General features: G+C 34.5%; 6 protein-coding genes and 1 non-coding gene across 7 annotated transcripts; 3 read left to right on the forward strand and 4 right to left on the reverse strand.

Annotated features, from left to right (window-relative positions):
* Positions 1 to 152: 152 nt before the first annotated feature.
* Positions 153 to 1187, forward strand: RO3G_00692 (uncharacterized protein; the record flags this gene model as incomplete). Its single annotated transcript, XM_067655283.1, has 1 exon — positions 153 to 1187. One exon carries the CDS (start codon positions 153 to 155, stop codon positions 1185 to 1187), a length of 1035 nt encoding a protein of 344 aa, XP_067511384.1.
* Positions 1188 to 2044: 857 nt separating this feature from the next.
* Positions 2045 to 3019, reverse strand: RO3G_00693 (uncharacterized protein; the record flags this gene model as incomplete). The annotated part of the gene is made up of 3 exons (XM_067655284.1): positions 2045 to 2106; positions 2207 to 2791; positions 2914 to 3019. The coding sequence occupies 3 exons, from the start codon at positions 3017 to 3019 to the stop codon at positions 2045 to 2047; spliced, it is 753 nt and encodes a 250-aa protein (XP_067511385.1).
* A 554-nt stretch (positions 3020 to 3573) lies between these two features.
* Positions 3574 to 4917, reverse strand: RO3G_00694 (uncharacterized protein; the record flags this gene model as incomplete). Its single annotated transcript, XM_067655285.1, has 1 exon — positions 3574 to 4917. One exon carries the CDS (start codon positions 4915 to 4917, stop codon positions 3574 to 3576), a length of 1344 nt encoding a protein of 447 aa, XP_067511386.1.
* A 3214-nt stretch (positions 4918 to 8131) lies between these two features.
* On the forward strand, positions 8132 to 9014 carry RO3G_00695 (uncharacterized protein; the record flags this gene model as incomplete). Its single annotated transcript, XM_067655286.1, has 4 exons — positions 8132 to 8164; positions 8245 to 8394; positions 8800 to 8830; positions 8902 to 9014. 4 exons carry the CDS (start codon positions 8132 to 8134, stop codon positions 9012 to 9014), a joined length of 327 nt encoding a protein of 108 aa, XP_067511387.1.
* Positions 9015 to 10351: 1337 nt separating this feature from the next.
* Positions 10352 to 10423, forward strand: RO3G_19011. The gene has a single exon. It is a non-coding gene; the product is annotated as a tRNA-Glu (tRNA).
* A 1424-nt stretch (positions 10424 to 11847) lies between these two features.
* Positions 11848 to 12882, reverse strand: RO3G_00696 (uncharacterized protein; the record flags this gene model as incomplete). Its single annotated transcript, XM_067655287.1, has 1 exon — positions 11848 to 12882. The coding sequence occupies one exon, from the start codon at positions 12880 to 12882 to the stop codon at positions 11848 to 11850; it is 1035 nt and encodes a 344-aa protein (XP_067511388.1).
* Positions 12883 to 13387: 505 nt separating this feature from the next.
* RO3G_00697 (uncharacterized protein) lies at positions 13388 to 18865 on the reverse strand (the record flags this gene model as incomplete). Its single annotated transcript, XM_067655288.1, has 1 exon — positions 13388 to 18865. The coding sequence occupies one exon, from the start codon at positions 18863 to 18865 to the stop codon at positions 13388 to 13390; it is 5478 nt and encodes a 1825-aa protein (XP_067511389.1).
* Positions 18866 to 19376: the final 511 nt, after the last annotated feature.

Here is a 19376-nt window from a genome sequence, read left to right on the forward strand (position 1 = left end):
ATTTATTTTTCTACAACATTCTATCGTCAATATCTCGACAACAAGAAACGATCCGTCTTTACTTTTTTTACCATTATATTCGCCGTATTTTATTCTATTAATACGCCAAATTTCAGCTCTCTACGATAATTATTCACCATTGACATTTCGACATGTCGAATTCACAATTACATGGAACAGGGGTCAATTCCCCTGCAAATGTCAGTTCAACAACTTATGAACAGCTCTTACCTTTGTTTTTTCAAGAGTTTGAGAAAATAAAAGCTCAAGTTCAAGAACATGCCAACATCTTGCCTGAAATTAAGAGATTACAAGAGCACATTACTAATCTCGAAAGTCGCAATGCCGAATTAGAACTAGAAAACCGCCGCCTTCGCGAACTTTTAGGCTCTCATCAAAATAAACATACTACAGACATCCCAGTTGCAAATACAAAAGTTGTTCAAGGCACTTTGGAGCACTCCATTGGTAAGTCATCTGCAAACATGTCGACATCTGCGTCAAATGTCCCCATTCCAGCTGCTGGATTAGGCACTGAATCGTCCGCCTGGGCTATGGTCGCCCGTAAAGCTGCTCACAAGAAGCCTACCCCCAAGCGTCGTACTGTTGAATCAGCTGCCCGTGGTTTCCAACCCATAACCGGCCCTGTTGGGTTTGGTTATGTGTACATTCCAAGATCTCGACGCATGTCGAGACGAGATGTCCGCTCCCGCTTGTCAGTCCTTGGCATTGATCCTTACCGTGTCTTGGACATTACGTTTCCCGCCCGGTCTGTCGTTGGTCTCCTGGTCCATGAACAGTACAAAGACGTCCTCCTTGCTCAATTGGGCAAAGCCAAGATCGACATCTACGAGGACTTTAACCCTTGTGACCCGGCCCACCTTGCTGATCCTACGTACAAGGACAAGTCCAATGCTGAGCGGCTTTCTATTGCTATGGACATCCATCGAAACCGTTGCTGCAGAGGACTTGCTCGCCTTCGTCACCCTATTGCTGTTGCCGTTGGTCGTACCTTCCTTGAAGAAGGTTTCATCACTGACGAAGACCTACAGGAAACACTGTCAAGATGTCCTGGTACCCCTTTGACCCACAAAAAGGCTTTCATGGCACCTAATGGTTCCCAAGGCACATCCGAAGACCAAGAAATGGATGATGCGACTCGCTCTGACTATGACGATGAATTATGAGTGTAAGTCCAACGACTGCCACTTGTAATTCTGACATCTGCTCCACTCCTTTGACTCCTTCCGCTCCTTCTCCCTCTGGTTCTCCTGGTTCTCCTGGTCAAGCTATCTCCTCTCCTTCATCGTTACCGCTCACCATCGGCTTGTGGAATGCCAATGGCCTCCAGGCTACCACAGTCGATGATCTCCTCCGTCACTGCCAGTCGTTCTCTTTAATCTTTATCACTGAGACCTGGCTGCTCCCGCCTAACAAGATCCGTACCCCATGGCCACAGTTTCATTTATATGGTACTCCTGTTGATGGTAACTTTCGTGGTTCACAAGGTGTCTCTGCTCTTGTCTCTCCTTCCTTCCCGTTGCCGGTGATGCAGTTCCCAGTCCATACCAAGTATGCTCTGGGTTTACAGGTGGGTCGGTCCCTTCGGCTCATCTGTCTGTATCTGCCTCCTTCTCTGGCCGATGATGAAGTTTCTGCTGCTTTGGATGTGCTGCCCTTGACTCAAGACACTGTCATCTGTGGTGATCTCAACGCTCGTCTTGGTGCTGTCACTGGCGACTCCCGTTCCAACACTCGTGGACCGCTTTTGCGGGACTGGGTTGAGGAAAGGGGGTTGTCCATCCTAAACTCATTTTTGGCCCATGGTGTCCCTACCTACCTGTCGTACCGGAATGGCCGTGTGATGAGTAGTATTGTCGACTACTTTATCACCAATGTGGAATAGGCGTGTTATTTCTCTCGATTAATAAAAGTAATAAAATAAGTCGAAAAATCGATGAGTCTCTTGAACCTCTTTATTGAGTAAGGACGAGAGAGAGAGCCCATTCAATACAAACTACGTCTTAGAATATAATAATGTGATTTAGGGTCCGAGGTAGTACGGTATAAATTGTGTGGGCTGTTGATCGTATATAGCACTTTGGGCTATATATGATATACAGTCAAATTATTAGTTGAAGAATCTTTTGAGTGATCTCACACGACATTAAGAAAATTATTAAGGTAAATACGACACACTTGTTACCAGGTACAGTGGCATTGAATGAAGTAAACCCACTAACCTTTCGGCTAGCAGGAATATCACAAGCAATCAAGAACAGAGCAGCACGAACTTGAACAGGCACGTTAGGAGATTCAGCTGTACAGGTAAAAAAGTCACCATAGTAGAGCTCCTTCAGATCATTTACCAAAACTTGTAGATAGTTGTTGATTTGTGTGTCCTTGGGTTCTTTGGGACCAGGAATAACGCAAACCAAGATGATATTTTCTTTTTTGTATCTGATGGATCTTGGAAGGTTATTTATTGTCAAGTAGATAGCACCAACAGAGTACACGTTTCTTTTGGATGACTGAAACCAATCGACATTCAACGTAAAAAGAAGAGATCTAGCTTGACTGGTAAATAAATTACCATCTCTATCTTTGAATTCATTCCAAAGTTGACCATCATAGATATCATACATGGTGTTGTTATGACGAGTACGATAGCGCCATGCTTCTATTGCTGATTCAAAGCCTGGTCGAGAGAACATCACAGTCAAGGATACTTGATGGAATTGAATGCAGAGACCTTGTTGGCGTACATTTTGCTTGCACCAATCGTAGCAGGCTTGAAGAGTGGGGCATTACATGTGATGCGAAATTCAGAAAAGGTGCACTTCGAATCACAGTGTACTTCTTCAGGCTGGTACAGGGTATGGCATTCAGGACAGACAACAAGGCGAAACATACCTTTGTAGGTATAGTCAATTCCAACAGCATTTCGAAGAGTGTCCAACTTGGTAGGGAAGATTGGTTCGTAATGTAAGAGAACAACAAGATCATTAGCAAATTTCATAACTATTTCCGCAGCATATTCAGAAATGAAAAACAGCTGGAAATACGTCAAGAAAATTGCTATGAAAGCAACAACATCACTTTGGAATCCTTCAAGTTTAACTAAACGTTTGACAAAGTAAGTATTTTATATTTTATTAAAACAATTCTAGAAGGTTTTTACCTTTGGGCACATTGAATTCGACAACATCCATACAACTAGAGGCATCATCTTCATCATTTTCAATGACTTGCCAATTAGAAAAGTCTTCATCACCATTATTCTCAGAATCATTTTCACTTGACGGAATCACTTCATTATTGGTGTTAACTTCTGGAATTATTTCTGATTCACCTGTTTATATGATGCGTTAGCAAAAAAACTATCTTAATGTACACTATTTCCGGAAAATAATGGGGCACTCAATAAAAAAAACTCGGTGCGGTAAGAAAAATAAAAATGGGTCAAGAAAAAATTAAAATCCCGGGCATTAGCCAATTAAATTAAGGGACGAAATATAAAAATTTATTGGTTCAAAATTAGGGTGACCCAAGTGCCCCAAAAAAGAATACGCTTTATATGGGCTTACGCTCTAAGCAATTATCGAACTTCTTTTGAGAATATCTACAAAAACCTTTCAAGTCGCTGATAAGAACACTGTTACAAGCTTCTTTTATGCGTGACGTCAAAGTCTCCTCTTGCAGAAGTGCTTCTCTTTTAAGCTTGCTCTTGCAGACTGACCAAAACTGCTCAATAGGATTCAATTCTGGAGAATAAGGGGGCAAATGGACACAATTATAGCCACGACTTTCAATATAAAGCTTTATATCTTCATGCTTATGTATAGGTGCATTGTCCATAACAATGTAATGACCTTTGAACTCCTCATGTCTATCCATAACATCCAAAGTATTGGCAATAAAGTTGAAGTAATGACCTGTAACCGTACCAACGGTGCGTTTTACGCTATCTATATCTCTTTCATCCTCTTTATTGCCTCCTAACTTCCTCTTCTTTGATTGAACGACTTTAGGGGTTCTAACCTTCATATTAACAACACCAAAAGGCGAAATTGCACCAAGGATTGTTGTCATTTTTGACTTCGTCTTTGGGGTCTTTACAACAGCGCGCGTTCCTACTTTAGACCAAGCAAATGAACGCTTCATATTAATATGAAAGCCTGCTTCGTCAATGAACACGCAGTTGGATTCAAAATCCAAATCAGTTCTCTCCCAGTGTTTAACCCAATCGTATCTCAGTTGGATCTTTTCAAGGTTGTTCCTTTCCTCAGGTTGAAAGTGGGCTCGCTTACAACTGATTCTACACTTAGTTTTCGCAAACTCATGAAAGGCCGACTTGGAAATTTCTAATCCCATGAACTCGGTAGTCAGGCTCTCCATCATTTGGTTAAGTGTTAAACCAGTGTCATTCTCATCTACTAATTTCACCAAGAAATCACGATGTGCATTGGTTAACTTTGGAGGTCTACCAACAGGTCTTCCACTACCAGATTTTCTCCACTCAACAAAGTCGTCTAATGCTTCTTCGCCTTTTTTGTGCCAGTTCCAAGCAGTGCTTTGAGGGATATTCATCTTTTTTGCTGCTGCGCGAATAGACATACCCTTTTCATTCACAAGATAAAAAAAATATTCCATATCCTCCTTCTTATATTTACGATGCGTTGTAAGGGTTGACGCATCATTCTCATTTAAGTCGTTCGCCTTCTTCTTTTTAATTGTTGTTTCGTTCTTTTCAACCTTCTGTTTTTCAGGAGGTTTGAGATCGTGGTACTCTTCGTAATTGGTGACATCTCCAAGAGGGAAGTTAGGATCATCAACTTCCATTTGAAGCACAGAAATTTTATCACCATTTTCGTTAAACATTTCGCCTTTGCCATTTTCAATTATGAACTGACTCATTTTGATGAAAAAAAATAGAAAAAAATGCACCAAATTTAAACTTTTCTAGTGCCTAGATTTATATTGTTTTCTTGACCCTTAATTTAATTGGCTAATGCCCGGGATTTTAATTTTTTCTTGACCCATTTTTATTTTTCTTACCGCACCGAGTTTTTTTTATTGAGTGCCCCATTATTTTCCGGAAATAGTGTAAGTAACAAACCTTTAACAGCTTCTTTCTTTCTATGGCGAGCAAGAGTCCATTGCGTAACAAATTGGTACTTGCCTGCTTCTCCTCCAGAGCATTGGGCGCAGTAACAATGGAATTTGTATGGGCTTGAAGAATACATTATAAATACAAGAAAGAACTTGCATTACTAATTATATACTGTTTGATTTACAACAACAATTGATGTTATTTGTACTTTTTGAATATGTAAATTTTTACCGCTATTTCTAGTCATCGGTTAAAATAATGATACAAAGAGAATGGGAAGATTCAGGAAAGATAATGGATAAATATGACATGTTGTCTTCTTGACGAATCAATCAATGATGATGTGAGTTGTTTATTAATTTAACAATATTTATCAAATAGGATTACATTGATGTACCATTCTTAAAAACAGGTCCCGATATGAACAACAGATCAAAGGTAATTATTGCAGAAGTCTCATATTTATTTATAGAGATATGGTTTTACTGTAAATCAATGATATTAAATTTATTCATGAGTACTTATTTTTTTGTATGAATACAATAACAGTTTTTATGCACTTGATATGTCGCTTTATGAACTCCTTATATACAACTCCAAAATCAAAGAATAAGAATCTTTAACAAATTTCAATTGATGTTGCTATATTACGACATCATACAATTGCGACTAAATAATAATACATTTTTCATCGAGTAAAATCAATTCAACTTTTCTGTTGAAAGATTTGAATCTTTTCCCGTCATATTCAGTACTATATTGATTGGCTTACTTAACTGCACTACTTTACAAAATAAAAAAAAAAAAAAAAAAAGGAAAAGAAAAGAAAGAAAAGAAAAGAAAAGAAAAGAAAACGAAAAGAAAAAGAAAAAGAAAAGAAAACGAAAAACGACAAAGTGATGATATTCTTAAAGTTGGGACAAAAAGCACATAAATTAGCATAGATACATTGAATAAGAAATTGAAATTAGCAAACAAAGGTAAATGAATTAACACATTTCTAATTGACATCTCAGTTAGATTTTTTTTTCCTGGTTGAAAAAAAATATTTCCAATTTCAGTGCAATTTCTAAAACCGCTTTCTAAAACCCAAAGTAAATCTTTGTATACTCTATGAATAAAAGAAGGATCCTGTATGTAGGCTTTGTTCAACTTAAGGCAATTTGTAAAAGTAGGTATTCGTTTGAAATGTCATTTTTAACATTCTTTTTTTTTTAACATGCAAGTAATTCCAACATTGCTTTTTTTCACATGCAAGTAATTCCGACATTGCAATTCTCTAATTTCAACATTACTTTTTTTTTTTTTCTAAATCTCTTAAGATGCACTATTTTATTTCTTTAACAATAGCTCTTTTTTATAGTCTCTGCTATAAGGAATCTCAAAACATGTAAATTCGTTTGATGTTAATAATTATTGTTTCTTTTTGCAGTTAAAAATAAAAATGACTACCAAACCCATTCCTCCTTATTTTCTGCTTAGCTTTAGTCGTTTAAACATTGCCTTATCATCTGTGGTAGAAGTTATTTTCCTTGTGGTCAAAAAAAGGAAAATTGTATTTCTTTTTTTTTTCTTTTTTCCTTGTTCATTTTTATTTTATCTCTTATTTAACATTTGCATTTATTACTTCCTATGATATATTCTGTTGTTCCAATTGTAATCAATTAATTTTACTCTTCGTTGGATAAAATCATTGAGCCTATGTTCCCTTTCGCAACTTAAGAAATGTTGTTCTTTATCTTTTCAGTGTAAACAAACAATTTTTTTTATCTTTTTTTTTGGGTACATAAACTAAGCATACTTTTCTTTTTTCTTTTTTCTTTTTTTGCAGTATAGCAAATTCAGTATGCTTGATAAGAGAACGTCGCAACTCAAATAGTTATATGTCCGAGCTTACAATCCAATAGATATACTTTATTGGCCTTTGTTGAAATTAAAAAATCATACACTGGTTTTGAAAATTTTTCATTTTCCCAATTTAAAAGTTGCCATGGATTCATGTAGTACAAAAGAGACAAAAAAATTTTACAAGAAATACAATTTCATTTTATTCAGTATGCAGAGTGTAAACATATATATATCTTTACAGATATAGTATATACTTTTTTCTAGCTTTTTTTGGTACAAAAATTACATCTCTATTCTGAAAATTCAATTTCGTATTATTTTACACGACGTTCCACTGTCAAAATACCCGATGTATAATAATTTAGAATATAGGGTTTGGGAGCAGTGTTACACTGCAAATAACTGGAGAAAGTAAGCGTTCAGCTTTAGAATAATTGAAGGCAAACACGCCAAAGATCATGCAAACACACGATATTTTATGGATGTTTTAAACGTTTTTCGCGGCAGTGCAGTTAACGTTTAGTATTCATTAAGAGAGCAAGTGGAAGTCATTTAGCATTCTTTTACCAGAGCAGTCGACACGTTTTACTCAATACTTGCCAACGTTTGGGCAACGAATCATAATTTTTAAAGCATTTCTTTATTTGTCCTTTTGTTCTTTTATCGACCGCTCATATTTCCTTATATACTTCTTTAACAACCACTCATATTGCTTATATACTTCTTTATTAACCATTCATATTGCAATAAATATTGTTTTATATATACAAAAAAATAGGGATTTGTTTTATAAAAATAGCTTTTTTTTTATTTAAATAAAATAATAATAATATACAGTATGTCTTTGCTAGTAGCGTTTTAAAAGTTTACTTGACTTACCTAATGTCATCACGATAGCATCATCTAATCTAAAAATACATCGATTAATTTCGTGGGACTCAAAAAGTTCTCACAAGAAAAAGAAAAAAAAAAAAGCCGAGCACAAGAATGCAAAGACACAAAGATTCAAGGACTTGAGCAATCAAAGCAAAAGAAAAGATATCAGTACTTAAGAACCAAAGCAAAACCAGGAAAAAGATAGAAAGAGGCCAAAGCAAAGCAGCATTCATCTATAATTATTGGCTATCGTGTATACATAGTAAAAATAATAGTACCTTTTTTAGATAGACCATGGGAAAAAAACTAGTTAAGCATTATCAACAAGTAAAAAAGAAGCAGCATGTATCTATAATAACTATTAGCTATGAAGGATATGTAGTAAAAATAATATCACCTTATTTTAGATGAACCAGGAAAAAAAGAAAAAAGAAAAAAAAACACGCCATCCATGCTTGTACCAACAAGTAAAAGAAGAAACAACTGTAGTCTTGAGAAAGAGACTTTATAAAGACCATTTAAACCATAAAGAAAGCAGGCAATACGATTTTACTAAAGTAAAAGTACTATTAGAGCAGGAATAGAATATATATAATATTAAGAACTTACCTTTTATAAAAAAGAGAAGAAGAAAAAAAAAAAAAAGAGAGAGAAGTGCTTTTTTTGTAGCCTTATTTTTACCAATGTTACACTTATTCACTGTCTATCCATGTTAGAAATCAAAAACAGTTACTTTTCATGTAGTTTATATTTAATTATGTCTCAAAAGATAACTTATACATTGTTTGAACAAGTTTTATTACTTGAGTGCAATATCTTTAACATGGAGAGTATTCTTTTTTCTTTTTTTTTTATTTTAGGTTAAAAAAAATTCGGTCTTAACGGACTACAGCAGTAAAACAGCTTTTTTTTTCTCCCTGGTTTTGTTTTATGGAATACACTAGATACCAAAAGTACAAAAGATAAAAAAGAAAGCTCAAGCACTGGTCAAACGTAAGTTCATAAAAAAAAAATAACAACCAAGTCTAATGTCAGTTTCTTTTTTTTTTTTTTTTTTACATTAGGAATTCCTGATGGGACACATTCGGATGACGAACATGAATCTCATGAGCAAAGTTGTTCTTTCCAACATGATGAAGCAATAAGAATAACAGACTTTATTGTTGCTTGTTACTGAAAAGATATTTTTGGTAAAGAAAGTTGCCATTGCTCACATCTCTAATGGCTAATGGCTAATGGCAAATTACACCCATGTGCAAACATAAAGTAAGTAATGAACTAGTATAAGCTTAAAAACATATATTCTTTTACAATATTTGTCATAAAAAATAATAAAGCAATCTATTTATTTGATAAGCAAAAAAGTTTTGTATGTATTTGTTAATTATAACTGCCTTGTAACAAAATGTTAGCAGAGCTTTATTTTTTATTCTTTTAGAATATACATGTATTCTTTTTTTATAATGTAAAGGTATTTGCATTTCTATGAAGTGTAATTGTTGTTAGATTAGTGTTTTCATTTGAACAATGAACTTTCTATTGCTAGACTCGTTTTTTTTTACTTACTTTTTTTTTTTACTTACTTTTTTTTTCACCAGGTCATTTTTTTTCCCAAACACGATTATTTTTTTACGTTTTGTAACACGTTTGAAATGATCTAAGCTAAAAACCACAGGCTGCCTTCCTAATATGTATTCTTCTGAACAAAATAATCGCAAAATGCTTTTGATTTCCGCTTTTTGCCCTCAAAAATAAAAAAAGAAGACATCGGTCTTTCAACAGTAGAGGGGAACAAGCTTTCCAAAAAAAGATCCTCTGTAAAAAAAACAGACACTTTTTTAAAACGTGAATAACTTTATGAATACTTACGCTACAAAAAAAACAAAAATATTGTTCAATTTCTTTATTTTTTTCGCACCTGAGTCTTTTTTCAAAATTCAAAAATAACCAATATAGCGAAAGTTAAAATTTTTCTCCAAAAGCCATAAATATGTGTTAACCAAAAAATGTTCAATCTTGCGATATGCTTTATCCAATTGGAACGATTATTTGCAGTGTTAAAAATGAATCAAAGGCGACTCCTGGTCAAAAGACGTCTTCGTCAGAATGTGAAAAGCACCAACAGATAATATCAGATAGAGATAGACAGTATTAGCAGGTAAGTCAACTAGTTCTTCAAGACTTTGACTTAATACACAATAAATAAAATAATTTAAAGGTTAAAGAAGATGATGCTTTATTTCATGAAAGTGTAAATGCTATTTATACTAATGGATATTCAAATATTGTCTAAGGGATATATTTCATTCTTTAATTTTTGCATTCTTTGCTTATGTCTAAGGTACAGCTGGTACAGGCGCGCCTTTTTCCTTTCCCGATTTGGTACTGTAGGTTTGAACTTCCGTTTGTTCGGTCGGTACCTGAATGGAAGGTTATATTCAATTTCTATTGGTTGATTTGATGGTCCGCTGGTTGGTTGGGTTTCCTCTAGGAAGGTCGTGATAAGAATATCCTTCCTCAATGGTCCAGTGGCTAGGATCTGTCGCTTTCACCGACATGGCCGGGGTTCGATTCCCCGTTGGGGAAACGATGCATGCGCTGTCGTATCGTCATTGATACCGCTACACCAGATCTTCTCTTTTGGGTTAAGAGTGTCGTGTCGTGTCAGATCACGAATGGATTTTTTAAGGTAATGTAGCACAAATGATGAAATTTTAGATCAAGAGAACAATGCTGATCACAAGAATAATTTTGATGTCCAGCGACATTGATGTCAAACAACACAAACAATAAGCCACGCCAATTTTTATATAAATAAGATGAATATTTTTAAATAAAATAACATTATCCAATAAATTCAATAAATCAAATCCTCTTGCGCTTAAAAAGCAATCTTTTCTTATTGGGTCACAATTACCTTTTCTTTTCTTTTTATTTTTACTTATTCTTTCTGATCCGATACCCGAGTTATCACAAATCAAGAAAGTTCCCTTTTATTTTTATCTTTTATCAAACAATCTTATTCTTAACCTTATTGATCTAAAAAGATCTGGTGGTCACTACTCAAAGACAATTTACTCTAAAGAACTGTTAAACGTTCAATCAAGTTACCTAAACTCAAGTCATTCAAGACTTCAAACCTCAATTTAAACAAATCTACATCACTTTAACACAAGCCAAGTCCCAAGTACTAACAAGTTACAGTACTATTTTATGTTTGCTGCGGTGGTGATGTTTGTTACTTGCAGTTATGATGTTGTAACACGCAAGAACAAAACGGCGGAATTTAAATCGTTGCAGTTTATAACGAACGCCTTACAGTTTGCAACAACCGCCTCTTATGTTATAACAACCACCCAAAATACCAAAAACAGAACAAAAGCATAAAATCCAAAAACATATAAATAACTCCAAATAATAATCACAAAAATACTTGACTTCTTATTAACTTCTTACTTACTTCACTTATTTTACTTTTTCTTTTTATCAAATAAATATTCTTTTAAAGAGGCAAATTATCTCTTATTTTATTTAACATCAAGAACAAGAAGTCCCTTGAAGCTATCATACTTCATTGTAAAACCCCCTTTTATTTTATCTTTTTTTTTATTTTACCTTTATCAAAACAGTCAGATCTACTTTATAAGATCTGGTGGTCACTATAACAAGCGAATCAAGCCAAATCTGACTCATATAAAAGCACCTCTTATATCAATTACACTCAAATCTGTTTATTTAAACCTTAACTCAACACTCCCAAACAGAGAAACTACTATAAACCAAATCATTACAATGTTAATACTGAAGACACTGCGGTTGTACTGCGGTTATACTGCGGTTGATAGTTTACAGTTGAAAGTCCAAAAGAGATAATTGTGTTACATTCTAAAAATGTAACAAAAGACGTGACATTACTCCCTTTCGAAATTGTTGATAGTCCTCGATCAACCCATAAAACAAGAATAAAGATACCAGATCGTAGCAAGAAAAAAAAATTATTGAAGTAGTTATCAAAGTTTTGCTTCAGAGTTATTGCGAGCAATTCTAGGAATATACCAAGTTTTATCAATTGATGTACCATTGTATTTTGCTGGTTTCAGTCTGTCAGTATGTACCCATGAACCATAAACTTTACCAGATATTTCTTGAATGCTATACGTATTAAAGTCTAGATTGCACTTGATAACTTTGTATGGCCCCATCCAATTGTATTCTAGTCCTTTTTTGTTTTCATGTCGAAGAAGTACATGGTCACCAACATTGAATGTCTGAATTTGGTTATTCTTGAGCATAGAGTCCCAGCGCATTTTGTCAAGTTGTGCTTGTTTTTGTAGTCTTTCTTCAGCCATGTAGCGTGATTCACGCAGCTTGCGTAAACGAATCAATGTTTCTTCAGACAATAGTTCAGGGTCTTGTTCAATGAATTCTTGTATAAAAGGCCTGTGGGGATCACCTGGAATCCTTGGATCAACACCATAAGTTAGGAAATAAGGAGAGAAACCAGTAGTCGCATGCTTTCTAACCCTGCAAGCAAATAAAGCAGTATCAACATATTCATCCCAACTGTGCACATCACCGTTTACATATTTGATTAACATCTTTTTGAAAGTTTGATTGAGTCTTTCACATTTTCCATTGGATCTTGGATGAAAAGCACTAGTAAGGTTATGCTTGGACTTTATCTTTTTTATATATTGTTTCACGATCTTTGACATAAAGTTAGGACCTCTATCAGTAAGAATTTCCTCGGAACATCCAAAACGCATGACAATTTCTTCATATATAAATTTAACAATCTCCTCTCCAGTTGCATTGTTAAGAGCTCGAGCAATCGGCCAATTGGTTGTATAGTCTACTGCCATAAGCAGCCATCGATTTCCATTTTTCGTAGTAGGTAATTCACCTATAAAATCAAGATGCCACCTAGAGAAGGCATGAGGAACTTCAAGTGGTTTCATTGGCGCATGGTGTGAGACTTTATCGGAGTGAGCAGCAAGTTGACAGCGAGAGCATCTAGAAATCCAGGCATTTATATCTTCTTGCATTCTTGGCCACCATACCCTAGTCTTCATCAAATTATACATAGAGGCTTGACCTGCTGAGATATTTGCAGATAAAAATTTGAGAATTAAAAGGAGATAGTACTTGAAAACTAGTGAATGAGTCTCTATGTAACCTCTTTATTAGATTTCAAGACGAGAGAGAGAACCCATTTAATCAAACTACGCCTTTATATAGGAAATAAAATTATTCAGGGACCGAAGTGTGCTCAAGGTCAATTTTAGTATTGAACTTGAATAATATAAATATTGTATATGGTTAATATTGTAAATGAGTCTTAGAGAATATGTAATATATAATATTATGTATTCAGTACTTGTTATTTTTTATATAAGATTTGAGTAATCTCATACGAATAATAAGTATTTAATGGGGTAAATACGACATAGCCCCCGACCAGTATGAGATTACCTTAATGAAAATCTCGTGACTATTTTGGTTTTTTTTTTTTTTTTTTTTTTTTTTTTTTTTTTGTAAATGAAAAGTAATTTACTTATGAAGAGATTTAAGTCGTTTACTGGAACGAGTGGCTGTGGAAGGAGTATCACAAGCGTTGTTAGTTGGAGGTTTATTACGACGAGTTCTTTTAACAGGCCGTGCTGAAGAGCCAACATTAGATTTAATTGTGGATTTTTTATCAACCAAATTAGAATTATTTTCATCATCAGAAGAGAAATGTTTCATAGCAGTACTTATAGTACCAGATGGAGTGGATTTTAGTAGTTCAGATGAAGATGGAGAATTGGTAATTGGAGCATTTTTTGGAGGAATATATTTTTTACCAAGATTTTTCCAATAATTGCGTAGTGTGTTAGGGTCATTAAACTTATCTGCAGATAGCCATTCATCCCACTCACTGCTATAGTTTTTCCAACGTACAAGGTACTCACGGTTTTTTGGAGGGCCACGATGGTTTATAACTGCTTCGATTTCGAAATTTATGATTTCATTACCTTCATCATCCAGTTCGATAACTTCTTCATTAGAGATTAATTTCAGCTCAACGGAAGTGTAGGCACGAGGCATAAGGACACCAGTTTCGTCACGTAAGATGTAGGCATTTCCTTTATTTTTACGTACGACAGTATATGGTCCTTCGTAAGCAGGAGCGAGTTGACCAGATTTATTTGGAATACGAACCATGACATGAGAGCCAGGTGCATAATCAACAAGCCTATGAGAATCATTGAACTTTGCTTGTTCAAGTTCGATTTGTGCTTTGGTTTTATTAACGATAGCTGGGAATACAATATCAGTCATATAATCAATGCGTTTCATGAGCTCTTCATGAGACATTGGTGGTTTATCTTTAACTTCTTTGAGCTTATCTTTGTCAGATCGAAAACCATAAGGTTCGTTCATTTTACGTGCGAACATAAGAGAGAAAGGTGTTGAATTTAACCGTTTGGATATACGATTATTCATAGCAAGTTGAATAGATGGAAGATATAAATCCCAATCATTGCCAACACCATGTGTGGCTTTAGCCAGTAATTTTTTGACTGATTGTACAGTACGTTCACTAATTCCATTAGCAGATGGGTGTAGAGGAGTGATGAATCGATGATCATAGCCCATAGCATCAGCTAAATCTTTGGAGAGCGAGTTCTTAAACTCTGTTCCATTATCGCTTTGGAGTTTTGTAGGAAAACCCATAGTTGAGAACACGTCAATAAGAGAACGTAAAATTGTATCTGATCTTTTATCAGGTAGAGCACGAAGTATACAAAAGCGTGTGCAAACATCGATAATAACCATAAAATAATTATTATTGTAAACGGAGGTAGTATGCATAGGACCACCAAGATCAATAGCATAATGATCACCAGGATAGTAGCTATAAATGCTACGTAGAGGATGAAAGCCTCTTTTTTCTATATTATGCTTCATACAATCTTTGCATTGCTTAATGAATTTAATGCAATCACCTATCAAGTTAGGCCAATGGATACCGTCATTATGGAGACGTTTGACCATTTGTTCAGCACCATAGTGACCAATTTTATTATGGGCATCTATAAGTAACTGTTGGTGTTCAGCCAAAGGAGGTGTAAGATAATCCGAATATAATGGCTGTGCAGATTGTACATAAAACAAGTATTGATCATTAATGTTATAATCAATATCTCTTATATCAGTATTTTCTTTAACTTGTATGATGTCCTTTTGTGCATCAGAAGTTGTAGTTTCTTGAATTACTGAAATAATGTTTATAGCAGCATTGTATTTAGAATAAGCTCGATGTTTTTTCTTTGTATTAATTGTCTCAGAAATAGCATGATTCTGTCTATATGAGGATAATCTTTTGCCTTTTTTAATATCACTTTCATGCTCGAACGTATCCTTTGGCGGATATAATCTGGATAGTTTGTCAGGTAAGACATTTTCCAAGCCGGGAACATGAATGACACTAAAGTTATAGTCAAGAATGACGTCAAGCCATTTAATAAGCATACTATTGGCATTCTTTTGGGAATGAATATAGCATAAAGCTTTATGGTCAGTGTATAAAGTAAATCGTGTGCCCCATATGAATTTATGAAATTGGGTTAAGGCATAAACTACACCAAGCAATTCACGCATTGTAACACTATAACGTTTTTCGCTTCTTGACAGGGAACGGGACATGAAACCAATATATCTTTTGATTTTAGATATTTCGCCATTAGGTTTAGTCACTTCGAACTCTTGATATAAGCAACAACCAGTACTGTAATCTGATGAATCAGTAGCAATACAAAATGGTTTTGACAGATCAGGATGGGATAACATCAATTCTGAAGACAAAATGTGCTTGATACTATCAAAGTGCATTTGATGCTCTTTTGTCCATTCGAAAGGACCTTTAACTTTTTCATCATGACAACGCAAAGCATCTAAGGGAGCCATGAGAAGTGCAGCGTTAGGAGTATGTTGTCTAAAATAGTTGACAAATCCAAGAAAACTTTGCACTTGCTTTTGAGTAGTAGGACGAGGCCAATCGAATATATTTGTTAATTTTCGGGCATCAATCTGCTTTCCTGAGGCAGAAATAGAATATCCCAATAAATAAACGGCTGATTTTGCCAAATAGGTCTTTTCAAAATTAATTTTTAAATTAGCATCAGTTAATATTTGCAGCACTTTTTTAACATGAAGAAAATGTGCATGTATAGATGAACTGAATATACAGATATCATCCACAAAACATTTTACATAAGGAAGATCTTTAAATAATGTTAACATTATACGAGAGAATAGCTGACTTATTGTAGATATTCCAAAAGGAGCACCTCTATACATATATTGTAAATTATTGGGCGCAGTAAAAGTAGTTTTAATTTGATCATCCTTATTTACAGGAAACTGATTAAATGCAGATTTTAGATCTAACGTGCTAAAAATGACTGCACCAGACATAGAATTGAATATATCGTTAATTAATGGAAGTTGATGATTATCAACTGGTAAGACCTTATTTAACATTCTAGGATCCAACACTAATCGAATTTTATCAGTCTTAGTGCCGTCTAGATTTTTTTTATGAGTTACTGTCATAGGCAGATTCCATCCAGATGGAGTTGCTGGAATGATAATACCTTCATCTAACCAACTATTTATTATATCCATTACTTTAGGCTGTAAAGTATATGCTATTGGATATTGTTTTATATTGGCAACATAATCTTTTGGCGTTGGGAGATGTAAAACAGCCTCTTTAATATTACATAAAGAATTCTTATTTAATTTTTTGTTTGCTTCGATGTATGGTTTAATAGCCATATCAAAAACTTTTTGTTCTTTTTCTGTACCGGCTCGTGAAATATTTGGTTTATAAGCTTTATCTAGAATAGAGTCGTCTAATTCTTTTTCAGTACTTTTATGTTTGACTGCTACATTCATTAAATGAATGGAAAGTTTAGGAAGCAAATCTGTTCCAATAAGAATTTTACAGTTGTAAGAGGAAGCATGATCGTCAATAATATCAAACTTATGTTTAATAATGTAGTCAATGTTGTCGTATTCGACATTCACATAGTCAACAGATCTCATTCTGGGAATTTGGTCGCCATTTGCTAAAACTAGGTTACCAGGAACTGAATGAAATTTAATATTATTGTCTATTGCGAATTTTTTATTCATGACAGAAACACGTGCACCAGTATCTATGATACCATAAGTGTTCACATTATTAAGCGTGATTGGAGTAACAGGCGAATAAGCCACATTATCCGATTCGAATAGACTATCATCTTCTCCAACTTTATTATTACGAATGGCAAAGACATTTTTGTTATACTCTTCATCAAAATTAGCATTTATATTTTTATTTGAACAGATTATATTTCTGTCATAATGTTTATATAAAAATTCAAATTCGTCATCGGATGATTCATTTAATTCATAAGATTGCGAGGTAGATTCATTATTACTAGGAGATAAAGATAAATCAGTAACTCTGTTTTTAGGAGATTTATTTGTTTGACTAATGCTAGTGATCGAGTTGGATAACTCTAAATTGCTAACAGTTTTGTCATTTCCTTTAGAAGAATTACTTACAATTTGTTTGCCATGTTTTCTTTTGACATATTCAAGTCTTACAGAACAAGATGAGTAATGACCAGGAGAGTACTTGGCAGTCTTACAAAATGTGCATACACCTTGCTTCTTTAAATCTGCAATTTCTTGCTGAAATTCAACAGACGATTTGGAAACTTTTTGGTTTATATGTTCACTTTGATGTACCATTTTTCTTTTTTTAGTATTGGCGTTATCATCATGTTCACCAAGTTTTTTGGTATTTTCTTCCTTTTTCTTATCCTTAAGGATGTTCAACAAAGCAGATTCCAAGTTAGCCATTTCTTTAATGAGAATTGACTCAAGAACATTCCATTCCTTAGGCAGAGGAATAGGCAAGTTGCGAGTTGAATAAACACTCTCTCCATTGGTATTGGAGCTAGCAGAGACAAGAGAGGGAAGATTTCTTGTAATAGTAGCTTGGACCATTTCTTGAAACTTGACAGTGTGAAGCCTCGAAACGAAATGTCCAATCAAGAAAGTGTTATCATGCATATTGACCTTTGCACCAAGAGAGAAAAGACGATATCGATCCATTGCTTGGGTCAAAGTTTCACAACGTTCTTGCCTGAAATTGATAAGGTTTTTAAACCACATTTCTGGTGTAGTTTGTGAAGCAAGATCGAAGCGTTGTTTCAAGACTTCTTTTGCCTGATCCCAATTCAAAGCGGTTTTCTTGTCCATACAACGTCTTTTGATGAATCGTTCGAACCAATCATGGTCGGTATCACTGTCAGACTTTTCAAACGAAACTTCCAGGTAGTGCAACCAATGATCCTCTATAGATACATCATAATCCAAGAACTTTCTTTGGAAATCTCTAATAAACATATCCAAAGATGGTTCATTACTTGGATTGACGTTTTTATCACCTTCCTGAAGAGTGAGCTGATACAGAGCACTAGCAGTAGGGTTGACATTGAACCTTGGGATTTCACGGCTTGGGATTAGTCTATCCTTGGGTGATGAATTTTTAGATCCACTGCCCTTCAACTCATGATTACGTAATTCAAACTGGGAAGCAATAAGAGCGTTAACATCATTTAAAGCTGATACAGCATAACTCAATTGCTTCTCGTTTTCTTCAAGTAAAGTTAGCTTATTTTCTAAAATAAAACTCGCTTTATTATTGTTTAATTTTTCAATTAAATCAAAGAACATGGTTTTTTGAACCATCAACCTCTCCAAATAATTAGGAGGGTCTGAAGAAGGAACAGCAGGGGAAGAGTTAGTAGCTTCATCCATCTCAACATCAGTTTCGATGGATGGATCATCACGAGGATGGATGGATGAGTTTGATGCTCTACTTTCGAGAGTTTCAAGATCCATTCTATCCAAGGACTTAGCTACTTCGTCAGCTGAATCCTTTTCAACGTTTTTAGAAGGGGATTGATTAATAGAAGAATTCATTCAAAAAAATGAGATATTTGCAGATAAAAATTTGAGAATTAAAAGGAGATAGTACTTGAAAACTAGTGAATGAGTCTCTATGTAACCTCTTTATTAGATTTCAAGACGAGAGAGAGAACCCATTTAATCAAACTACGCCTTTATATAGGAAATAAAATTATTCAGGGACCGAAGTGTGCTCAAGGTCAATTTTAGTATTGAACTTGAATAATATAAATATTGTATATGGTTAATATTGTAAATGAGTCTTAGAGAATATGTAATATATAATATTATGTATTCAGTACTTGTTATTTTTTATATAAGATTTGAGTAATCTCATACGAATAATAAGTATTTAATGGGGTAAATACGACACCTGCATGACCATATCCAGAATGGAAGTCATCAACCATATCAGCTCTTTTTGCAAATGGTATAAATTTGAGCTCTACAAATTCGTTACTCTTTGGTACTTTTGATTTTTTGTATACTTGTTGGTTCTTGACAATAAAGCGATTGCGCACTTTAA

The sequence above is a fragment of the Rhizopus delemar genome, genomic scaffold (assembly GCF_000149305.1).
Source record: "Rhizopus delemar RA 99-880 supercont3.1 genomic scaffold, whole genome shotgun sequence".
In the NCBI taxonomy this organism is placed as follows: Eukaryota; Fungi; Mucoromycota; class Mucoromycetes; order Mucorales; family Rhizopodaceae; genus Rhizopus; species Rhizopus delemar.